We start from the raw sequence: 12,095 nt of genomic DNA, 5'->3' as shown, positions 1-12,095 counted from the left end.
ATCTTCACTGATTGAGGGACCAATCTCACTGTTGCATACATATTTCCCAGTATCTGAACACTCATACATACTCAATCATAAGTTTCTTAACTATTCACAATGTTAATTAATTATATTTGAATAGCACTTTGATATATAATAGTAGTGTAGGGATCATACTATCTAGAGCTGTAAAAGATCAGAGACCATCTAATTCATGAGCATGAGCATATATATTTGTAGGCTAGAAAGAGCCTGTTTGAAGTGACTTCCAGAGTGAAATCCTAGCATGATGGGAAAAGACTAGAATGAGGGTACAAGCAGAAGTCTTATTATTTGTGGTGAATAGGAAGACTTCTTCCTCAAGACTAGAGGAGACAATAGTGGGTAAGTTAGATTGGTTATACTTCAAGGCTTTGAAGGGTTTACTAATCCCTCTATTCACAATAAGGGGTATATCATGTTATTTGCTCTAAGTACAGAGGTGCAGATGACACTTTGAGGAGAGAAGAAAATGTTTAAGAAGAAAGAAAAAAGAATAATGTAGGAAGTATTCTTTAGGTTTTGCATTTATATTATTTACTACAATAAGTTATTTATGCCTTTGGTTATTTTTTTATGATAGCAAACCCATGTTTATCTTTAATGAAATAGAGATCTATACATTTGATTTTTGTAGCAGTTATTTAAAATTTTTAAAAATTAAAAAAAAAATTTCAGATAGAAATCCCTTTCTACCTTCCTTTCCCCTCCATATTCCTCCCCCTTTCTTTTAGCTTGAGAAAGTGAGAAAAATAAAACCTCAGCTCCAAACATATAAATTAAGCAAAACAAATTCCTGGATTACCCATGTCCAAAATGGTCTTTATCTGCACTCTATCACCTCTCTTTTAGGAGGTGGGCAGCATGTTTTATCATGAGTCATTTGACTTCGTGGCTACTCATTGTGTTGATCAGAGTTCTTGATTTTCAAAATTGATTTCCTTTACAATAATTTTTCTCTTTGTTTCTGTCATTTCATTTTGTGCCAGTTTATACAAGTATTTCCAGTTTTCTCTCAAACATCTACTTCATCATAAAATGTGTTTTCTTAATAGAGTATTTTTAAAACTAGAGTAAGTCAAATGAAAAACATTAGGAATTTATCAAGAAAAATATTCTTTTCTTTATGTGTTCTTTTTCTCCTGGATTTTTTTCAACTTGATTCTAATTTTAATTATGTTTGACTAGCACAAGTGATATTTAATGGTTGTCAGTTTAAAAAACAGTTCTTACTGTATATTACTGTTGAAAATGTCTATGTTTTAAAAATTTCATTGTAGTCATAATTTACGAAATCTAATTGAATGTCCATAATTTTTCATAGCAATTAATTTGCAACTATTCAATGCCATTTTTAAAATAGGACGTAATGGTTGCAGGTGGAATGGAAAGCATGTCAAATGTTCCATATGTAATGAGCAGAGGAGCAACTCCTTATGGAGGAGTAAAACTTGAAGATTTAATAGTTAAAGATGGATTAACAGATGTCTACAATAAAATTCATATGGTAAATGTTTTTATGTATTTACTATGTAGCTTACAAATATGAATGGTTTGTACTATCTGTATTGAAGTATTTATTACCTATTTCATAAGATGTATGGTAAATATTTTAGGAAGGTTACTTTTCATGTACATGTCAGAATCTTAGCTTATATTTGATGCTGTTTTGTTGAGCTAGAAAGAATGAGTATTCATACATATATAAGTTGCTGCAAATTTTTTTATCTTATTGAATATTTGAAGTATTTAATTTGTGAGTGTTATTCCAACCCAGTGATCACTTTAAAAATATTTACTATGTAATGAGAATAATAATTATAACAGGAATAATTAACACATATTTAAAGCATGCTTTGTGCCAGACACTGTGCTAAGTGCTTTACATCTTCTTTTATTCTCACAGTAGCCCTGTGAGTTGTGATATTATTGTCTCTATTTTACTGCTGGAAAAATTGAGGCAAGAAGAATTTAAGAGGCAGTTACACAGCTTGTAAAGGTCTAAAGCTGGATTTGAATTTAGGCCTTTCTGGCTCCAGGTGTGGTGCTCTATTCATTCTGTCATCTAGCTGACCCTCAAATAGGTACAATTTACAGGATTTGGCAGCCATGATTGGATGGAGTGGGCAAGACATTGGGAAGTTGAGGTTTACATGTAGATAAGGACTTTTGATAGTAAGAGAGAAGTTTGATAGAGGGAAACATTTTGAGAAAGAGAGAGAAAGAGAGGTCAGGGTTAGGCTAGATAGAGAAGTACATCTGAGAATCATCTATGTGTTGTGTCCTGCTTTCTAGAGCTCCCAAGTTGAGGTGACAAAGCATACTGTTGCTTTCTAGAGCTCTCAAGTTGAGGTGACAAAGCATACTGTTGCTTTCTAGAGCCCCAACACCAAGGTTATTAAAATATACCATTCTAGTAGAGAAGTGATGAGGCGGGATTCCTGAGGATGGTGGAAAAATGGAGTCCGTTTATTACAAGTTTTTTCCCCTTTTATATCCTCTTACCCTTATGTAACAAAATATAAACAACTTGCTTTTATATGTAGTATATGTGTATTTTATACCACATGGTATCACTCAGTTTCAATCACAACACAAGTTGTCACCACCCCCTGACTTCTCAGGAAGGCTGAGAGCCCTTAGTGGAGATGGGGAGCCAAACCAGACATTGTTAGCCTGTTTCCTCTGAGCTGAAGGGTCTGATACCTCAGCCAGAGTTTCCCCACTGTCTGTGACCCTCTACATCCATGTAGAGATAATAATTGAATGCATGGAAACTAATGAGGTCACTAAGAGAAATAGGATAGAGTTAGAAAAGAATAGGGATCAGGACAAAACTCTGGTTCTGTTCCAGTGACCTGGATGGAGAAATCCTGCAGAAGAGACTGAAAAGGAATGATTAGACAGAAGAAGTAGGAGAAAACTGTCATGAAAATCTTGAGCAAAGAGAGTATTAAGAGAAAAAGATAATCAGTATTGTCAAAGACCACAAAGAGGTTGAAAATGAGGACTGAGGAAAGGCCATTAGATTTGGTAAGAATTTGTAATTTTGGAGAGAACATTTTTAGTTGAATGATGAGTTCAGAAGACCAATTGTAGAGAGTGAATGAAAGGAAAGGAAGTGGAGGACCCAACTCTTTTATAAAGAGTTTAGCCATGAAGAAGGGAGTAGAGTAGAGATGTGGGATGAATAGCTAATGGTGGTAGATAATTCCAGTGAGGATGTGGATGACTGAGAATTTTATTAGGGAAGGAAGAAGCACTACACTGGGAGAGATAGAAGATTAGGGAGAGAGTGAGAATAGTAGAAGGGATTAAATGTTAAAGAAGATGGAATGGAATGTGATCTTTTGTGTATGTGCGAGGTATACTTTAACAAAAAGAAAGAAAAAGCTGTCATCTTGTCAGACAGTGGTGAAAGAAAAGATAATGGGAGAAGCATCTGATATGAAGGAGAAGATGGAACTTTGGGGGAATAGCCTCAATTTTTTTTCAGTGAAATATGTAAGCCTTCTCAGTTGAGAGTATATGTTTGGGGAGGTGGAGTCATAGTAGTAGTCTTGAGGGATGAAAAGGTTCAGAAAAGCAACTGTGCAAAAGCATGGAGGTAAGAAAATATGTTTCAAAGACAAGAAAGCCTGCAAATTTGGCTTAAACATAGAATTATGATGGGGAGAATAATGTGAAATAAAACTTGGAAAGATAGGCTGAAACCATATTGTAAAAGGCATAACCCTTCTGCAGACTTTCTGTGACTTAGATAGTCTTCAGGACTTGCAGTGTCCTGACATTTTATTATACTGTGACTGACATTAAAAATGTATAGATTTGTTTAAGTATTTTAAGGTAAGCCATGAATTACCTATATAGGTAGTGTAATTGAGAGTATATTTTGAGCAGCTAAGAATGTAAATTAATTGTTTTCAGAAATTTTCCACATATTAAAAAAATCTGTTTCTACTATTTTTATTAGGGTAACTGTGCTGAGAATACAGCCAAGAAACTTAATATTTCACGAGAAGAACAAGATGCTTATGCCATAAATTCTTATTCTAGAAGTAAAGCATCTTGGGAAGCTGGAGTATTTACAGATGAAATTGTTCCTGTTACAGTTTCACAAAAAGGTGCATGATGTTTCCAAATATACTTAATTATATCATATATATGTGTATATATATATGTATATATACATATATATTACATAAAATCATATATGTAGTTGAAGTTATTAGGAAGAAATAGGTTCATATTTTGCCTCTAATATTTGCTGATTTTGTAACTCTGATCATACAAGAAACTATCTTTCACAGCCTTAATCAACTCTCAAAGATGGGGATTTTACTCTTATATGTCATGAGCCCCTTTGTTAGTCTGGTAAACTTCTCATAATAAAATGGTATTAGAAATGCAAAGATTACCAAGGAAACTATCAGAATGAAGATGTAATTATTTTTCCCCACCCAACTTCATGTGCCCCCTGAAATTTGTCCACCAGTTGACTTCAGGTTTAACATATTGTGATCACTTGTTGACTCAAGTTTTTGTTTATATGTTGCCACTTTTCTTTGTAATGGGATGAAATAATAATATTTAATTGATTGGATTTTTAGGGTTTTTTGCTTGTCTTTTAACTAAAAATATATATACAATTATTTTCACACTCATGTTAATCAAAGACAAATTTTTGTATTCCCAACAAGTAATCACATAATCTATTATTCAGAGATTCTGTTAGATTTTTACCCTCTTTAAGCTCAAATCTTCTATGATACATTGTATTTTTTTTTTTTTTTACTTTGAATATAAGTGGAAGTCAGATATAAGGAAGTTTTATTTCTTTAAGTCCTTTAGTAGGAAATTATTTTAGTATGACAAATTGCATGTAACAGATTTGAGTTTAAGGCATATAAACTTATATGGGACAGTATTATATACTTTTATATTAGGTTGTTCATGAAACAAATTTATTTTTTTTAATTAATTTTATAATTATAAAATTTTTTTGACACTGTATATGCATGAGTAATTTTTTTTATAACATTATCCCTTGTATTCATTTTTCCAAATTTTCCCCTCCCTCCCCCTACTCCCTCTCCTAGATGACAGGCAATCCCATACATTTTACATGTGTTACAGTATAACCTAGATACAATATATGTGTGTAAATCCAATTTTCTTGTTGCACGTTAAGAATTGGGTTCCGAAGGTATAAGTAACCTGGGTAGACAGACAGTAGTGCTAACAGTTTACATTCACTTCCCAGTGTTCCTTCTCTGGGTGTAGTTGTTTCTGTCCATCATTGATCAACTGGAAGTGAGTTGGATCTTCTTTATGTTGAAGATATCCACTTCCATCAGAATAAATCTTCATACAGTATTGTTGTTGAAATATATAGTGATCTTCTGGTTCTGCTCATTTCACTCAGCATCAGTTGATGTAAGTCTCTCCAAACCTCTCTGTATTCATCCTGCTTACAGAGCAATAATATTCCATAACATTCATATACCATAATTTACCCAACCATTCTCCAATTGATGGACATCCATTTATCTTCCAGTTTCTAGCCACTACGAAAAGGGCTGCCACAAACATTTTGGCACATACAGGTCCCTTTCCCCTCTTTAGTATTTCTTTGGGATATAAGCCCAGTAGTAGCACTGCTAGATCAAAGGGTATGCACAGTTTGATAACTTTTGGGGCATAGTTCCAGATTGCTCTCCAGAATGGCTGGATTCTTTCACAACTCCACCAACAATGTATTAGTGTTCTAGTTTTCCCACATCCCCTCCAACACTCATCATTATTTGTTCCTGTCATCTTAGCCAATCTGACAAGTGTGTAGTGGTATCTCAGAGTTGTCTTAATTTGCATTTCTCTGATCAGTAGTTGTTAGGTTCTTACTAAGTGCTAAGTCGGTACATCAGATTTGGAACACTCTTTCATATGAGTGGATATAGTTCATGAAACAAATTTCTGATTTAAATATACATTAGTAGGTGTTAATGGTTATTTTCTAACCTTATAGTTTTTATCTTCTAGGTAAACCAGACATAGTGGTAAAAGAAGATGAAGAGTACAAGCGTGTTGATTTTAGTAAAGTCCCAAAGCTGAAGACAGTTTTCCAAAAAGAAAATGGTTAGTTTTAAGTATTTAGCATTTTATTTCTTTTTATTTAAATAGCTTTTTATCCACAAGATACATACATGGGTAATCTTTAGCATTGACCCCTGCAAAACCTTCTGTTCAAACTTTTCCCCTCCTTCCCCCCACCTCTCCCCCACATGGCAGGTAGACCAATACATGTTAAATATGTTAAAGTATATGTTAAATACAATATCTGTATATATATATCCATACAGTTATTTTGAAGCACAAGAAAAATCAGACTTAGACATAAGGTAAAAATAACCTGAGAAGGAAATCAAAAATAGCATTTTATTTCATAAAGATTTTTTACTTCTGAATCAAACACAATAGTATGTGATGGTGATCTATCAAAATGATGCTATAAAGAATCACACTTGATCTTGCCAGGACTAGAGAGGTTGATAGTAATATGCAAAAATGCAAAAGGATGTTTGTTTTCTCACTTCTTGGGTAGAAGATGTGTCCCTGCTGGGAGAACAGAGGAGTTCCCTTGTTGATTCTGGCTCTCTGCAACTGGATTCACAATGGCATCCTTCCTGGGTGTCAATATGGTTGTCATTTGGTTAAGTCCTTGCATGGGGACCCAGATTATGTATAAGGAAAAGTCCTTGGGCCAGCCAGAGATATCAGGGAAAGCAACAGCTTCATGGGTTTGGATGCTGAGAATAATGAGCAAAACTGAGAGACAGTTCAGTGCCAAACTTTATCGTAAGCAGGAAGAGAAGGAAAGGGAAAGAAGGTGACCCATTATATGGCACAGGCCTATGCTGACATGGAGTCTAACTTATGTAAAGGCATGAGTCTGTGTCGGGGAACAGAACCACATGTCCATTCAGCAGGAAATGTGTTCCTGCTGAGGGGAGGGGGTATTCCAGTATGCCCTTCTAATTGTTGGTAACCCCCTTGAAGCTGGCCTGTTTGCATATCAGGTCAAGGCAAAATATTTTTGGCAGGAGTGGAGGGTTGGCATTATCAGAGAGAAAAAACAAGCTGGTGATAGGCAAATTACCCCCAAATAATATTTTGTTTATCAGGGAAAAACATAAGCTAGGGGTTGACAAAATATCCTTTGGGGGAATAGAGCAGCACTAATTTTCAAAAAATATTCTTTGTCAAGGTTAGTATTTTTCCATGATTATGTTCTGTAATCTTATAGCCTTCCTTAAGGGAAGATTGGGATGATGGTCTCAAGACCATCATGCCTAATTTATAACAGTTTCCATGCATAGATTTTATAGGGTTCATTTTCCCTTAAGGGGAAATTAATGGTGATGTCCAGACTAGCAAACCTAATCTTTGTAAGAATCCACCCCTGAGACTTGTGTATATAGTGTGTGTTGTTTTCAGATTGTCCTGAGGGGAGCCCAATACTAGGTAGGATATCCCTGATGGGTTTAGATTAGGCACTGGAGGTGCACAAGTTGTTCAGATGCTAGCAGGGGCCTGGAGTTTGGGTCCTGTTGATCCAGATGCCCTCAGGATCTATGGTGATGTTCCATGATTGGGACCCCAGGGGATGTAGCCTTTAAGACCAGGCAGCTGTTATATTTTGTGTTTAAGCAAATATAATTCACATCTCTTCAGAGGACTTGTCCAGTAAATGACACACTAGTGAGTTTGATCAGGGCAGGCAATGGGACTTGAAGTACTAGCTGAAAAACTGAATGGTGTCTTAATATGTTTGTTGATGAATCAGGGCAATTATTTGCAGTTATTACCTTGATCAGGAAGTTACTTGTGAAAGTTCTTTAGTTAATGTTGCTAAAGTCTGGTAGTGATAAGACAGTATAATTTTTATAAAACCTAATAAAAATGATATTGATCTTCCAGTAATTACTTTATATGGTAAAAATGTTAATTTTTGTCCTACCAGTTCAGGACAATTTTCATCAATTATATCTTTTATTAGTGTGTCAAGATTTATTATTATTATTATTATTATTATTTTTGGATCATAGCTTTCAGGTAGTCTGATTATTCTGATGTTATTTTTTTTCTTCTTGATCTGTTCTCCAGAAAAGTTTTTCTTAGTTTCTTGTTCTCATCTTTTTAAAAAATTCTTTATATTTTGTATTAGTTCTTGGTCTTATAAATTGCTTGGTTTCCCTTCCCCAATTCTAATTTTCAAGGAATTTTATGGCATTTTGGAGAAATTCAGTGTCTAGGAATTTGTTCACTTTATTTTTTTATCTTACCACATTTAGTTTTGTTGGTTTGTTATGAAAAGACTTCATATATCCAAAAATACTTCAAAATCTTTTAACAGCATGCACATTGTGGAATGTGGAAAAGTCTAATTTCTTGGTTTTAATTTCATTTGTCTCTGATTTTTTTTTTTTTTTTTTTTTTGCTAAGGCAATTGAGATTAAGTGACTTGCCTAGGATCACACAGCTAGGAAGTGTTAGGTGAATTTAGATCTTCCTGACTTCAGAGCTGGTGCTCTAATCATTGTGCCACCGAGCTGCCCCATCTGATGTACTTTTGGTACTCAGTTTTGGTGCTCCCTTCCTTCATCAGCACAGTTTGTAACCTCTTCAATCTATACATTTTTTTAAACAATAAGGACTTGTTTTTTCTTTCCTTTCTCTCTACTGGAAAAAAGGAAAATTCTTGTAACAAATATATATATATATATATATATATATATATATATATATATATATGTATGTATGTATGTATACTCAGGCAAAAATAAATTCCACATTGGTATCTTATTATTTTTCATCTTGTATAAATCATCAGTCTGTTAGGAGGTAGGTAGCATTACTTCAGTTTACCAGGGTATTCCTGCTGTTCATCTTACAGCCTCTTAGAGCCATAGATGAGAGTTCAGTAAAATAGGGGGAGACCAAAAGTGGAAAGCAGCCTTGTAAATGTTGGCCATTGCATTGACCAAAGACTTAAAAGTCTTTCACACTTTGTCTTTACAATGTAGTTATTATATAAAAAGTGTTTTCCTGGCTCTGCTCATTCTGCATCAGTTCATGAGTTTTCTCAGGCTTGTCTGTTCATTATATTTAATGAGTAGATGGTCTTCATAGACTGTGGCGATTCTTCCAGTCATGAGTTTTTGAACTTAGCACTCTTATGATACAGTCTATTTCCCAGTCTAAAACCAAGAACTTTGGGAACTGATGGAACATGAAGATATGATGGTCTGCTTATCTATAATGGTCCCACCTACACAAACAGATCCTCAGCCTAGTGCAGACTGACTGGCACCTGTCTGAACTTCCTAGAACACACCGGAAATCCGATCTAAGATGCAAACAACAGATGGCTTTAGCTCGGGGGAACTTGACCTCAATCTTGACCTTCTACATACTCTGGGTTCATTGTTTTTGGAAACTATGACAACTTAAAAACCAGTTCAGGGGATCCATTGATGTTTCTTAATAGATTTTAGAAGAGCAACTTAAGACACTCTTGCTTTTATTTATTCTGTAATGCACTGAGATGCTCTGTGTTTTTTGACTTGAGGCTTATCATCTCTTTCAGGCACAGTGACAGCTGCCAATGCCAGCACACTAAATGATGGAGCAGCTGCTTTGATTCTGATGACAACAGATGCAGCCAAGAAACTCAATGTTAAGCCATTGGCTAGAGTAGCAGGTAAAAAATCTTTGTAATCTCCATATAGCTGCGAATTAGTCTTCACCTAAATCTTTAATGTCCTCTTTGAAACTGGTTTCTTTGTTGGTATTGGGTTAAAGTTTAATCCAATATATATAGTTTACTATAATATAAGTTATATTGAATTCATTGAGGAAAGTTCAGGACTGAAGATAGACATATTTCTGAAGACTGCTTGCTTTCTTGACACTTTCTCAACTTTGCTCTTACAATCTTCTTTAGGAAAACTACAGAATTCAGTTCTGAGCCCTTATTTGACATTATTTTGCTTAGTGTTGTTGAATATGACATTTTATTTCCTTTGAATATGTAGGAATTTTATTTCCTTTTGTTTAATCTAGCTTGAAGATATTGATGATTCAGGTTGCACTTTGTGTTCCATTTTCTTGAAGTTTAACGTTCAAAAACCATAATTTTGCCATAATTTAACTTCTGGACATTTAACATTGATTTCATATGTAATATTTTGTAGTTTTTTTGAACTAAGTAAAAATAAGCTTTAAAAATTTGATACAGACTTGACCTTTTAGTTTTTCAGTATTAGATTTTCAACTTTACCTGTAATATCTTTTGATTTTCAGTCCACATTTAGTGACTAATATTTTCTAAATTTAGAATGTAGTAAGTTATAATTCTTTTCTTAATAATAACAATTTAGAGAAACATGCTGACTTAAATATTTTATAAAAGGTTTCTCTTTTGCTTTTGTGAACCACTGATGGTAGTTATTAAATATATTATCCATTCCAATGGGAAAAAAAACCTTAAATTCAATGATAGAAGTGTTTTTAAAGTAGTATTTAAAAATCTTTATCTTTAACTTTTATAGCATTTGCAGATGCTGCTGTAGCACCTATAGATTTTCCAATTGCACCTGCTTATGCAATACCAAAGGTAAGAGCGTGAGATAATGAATAACTACTTGAGTAAGAGTAATGCTTTCAGTAAATATACTGCTACCTCAGGATATGATACCATTTAAAAAATACTTTTGCACTTTAATATCTTTAAATACCTCACTAAATTATGTAGTAGTTTACCCATTACAAACTGTGTTCCTTAATTTGCCTAATGTGGCATTTTAAAATTTCACATTTGCACACACATATGAAATATGCACATTACACATTTACATGCATACAACACATCAATTTTTTCCACTTATAAAAAAGAAGTTTTTTTAATCCCTGTAAATTTTGTTTCTGCTTACTATAGATACCATAGTACATTAATTCTTGAAAGTGATTTAAAGTCACTTATTAGAGGCCTTGTAATGTAGAACAATAAATAATAATGTAGAAGAACAATAAAAATAGAAGTTTTAAGACTTTTAGTCTTAAAATACTTAAAAGCTTATTGTCACAAGATGTGTATTACTTTGGATAAATTATTTTTTTCTAATACTTTGTTAAGCTCACTTATTAATATAGTTTTATACCAATGTTTATATGAACATATGTATGTTACATAGTAAGCAATGTTAATTCAATTATCTTCCCCATAATAAGCAAGCCACCTGTAGTTACAAAATTCTAAGAGGCAAAAGCTTTTTTTTTTTTTTTTTTTTTTTTTTTTTGGCTGAGGCAAGTGGGGTTAAGTGACCTGCCCAGGGTCACACAGCTAGGAAGTGTCAAGTATCTGAGGACAGATTTGAACAGTCCTCCTGACTTCGGGGCTGGTCCTCTATCCACTGCACCAACTATCTACCCTTTTTTAATAGTTTTAAATTTTCAAAAATATAGTAAAGACAGTTTTCAACATTTACCCTAAAATAATGCTGTGTTCCCAAGTTTTTCTCCCTTCCTTTTTCCTAGCCCCCCCCAACAGCAAGCAATCCAATATATGTTAAATATTTGCAATTCTATATATATTTCCACATTTATCATGCTGCATAAGAAAAGTCAGATTAAAAAGAAAAAAAAAAAAAGCAAGAATACAACAAAAAAGGTGCAAATAACATTGTCATTTCTTGATGCTCCTTCACAAGACCATTGAAATTGGCCTGAATCACCTCATTGTTGAAAACAGCCAAGTCCATCAGAGGTGATCATCACATAATTTTGTTGCTCTCTTGGTTCTACTCACTTCACTTAGCATCAATTCATGTAAGTCTCTCCAGGCCTTTTTGAAATCATTCTGATGCTGATTGTTTCTTATAGAATAACATTTCAAAACATTTATGTACATAACTTAATCAGCCATTCACCAACTTATGGACATCCAGTTTCCAGTTATCTGCCACTACAAAAAAGGGTTACTACAAACATTTTTGCACATGTTGATCCTTTTCCCT

General features: G+C 33.8%; 1 protein-coding gene across 1 annotated transcript in view; it reads left to right on the top strand.

Moving 5' to 3' along the window:
* Positions 1–12,095, top strand: part of ACAT1 (acetyl-CoA acetyltransferase 1) — a 34,142-nt gene that overhangs the window by 16,125 nt on the left and 5,922 nt on the right. Inside the window, exons 6-10 of the mRNA XM_074304334.1 lie at positions 1,385–1,528; positions 3,995–4,145; positions 6,061–6,156; positions 9,668–9,781; positions 10,632–10,696. Coding sequence (XP_074160435.1) covers positions 1,385–1,528; positions 3,995–4,145; positions 6,061–6,156; positions 9,668–9,781; positions 10,632–10,696 — 570 coding nt within the window. The remainder of the gene's footprint in view (positions 1–1,384; positions 1,529–3,994; positions 4,146–6,060; positions 6,157–9,667; positions 9,782–10,631; positions 10,697–12,095) is intronic.

This window comes from Sminthopsis crassicaudata, chromosome 3 (genome assembly GCF_048593235.1).
Source record: "Sminthopsis crassicaudata isolate SCR6 chromosome 3, ASM4859323v1, whole genome shotgun sequence".
Lineage (NCBI taxonomy): Eukaryota > Metazoa > Chordata > Mammalia > Dasyuromorphia > Dasyuridae > Sminthopsis > Sminthopsis crassicaudata.
Note: the sequence above shows the minus strand (reverse complement) of the source record. Positions and strands in the feature narration are given on the sequence as shown.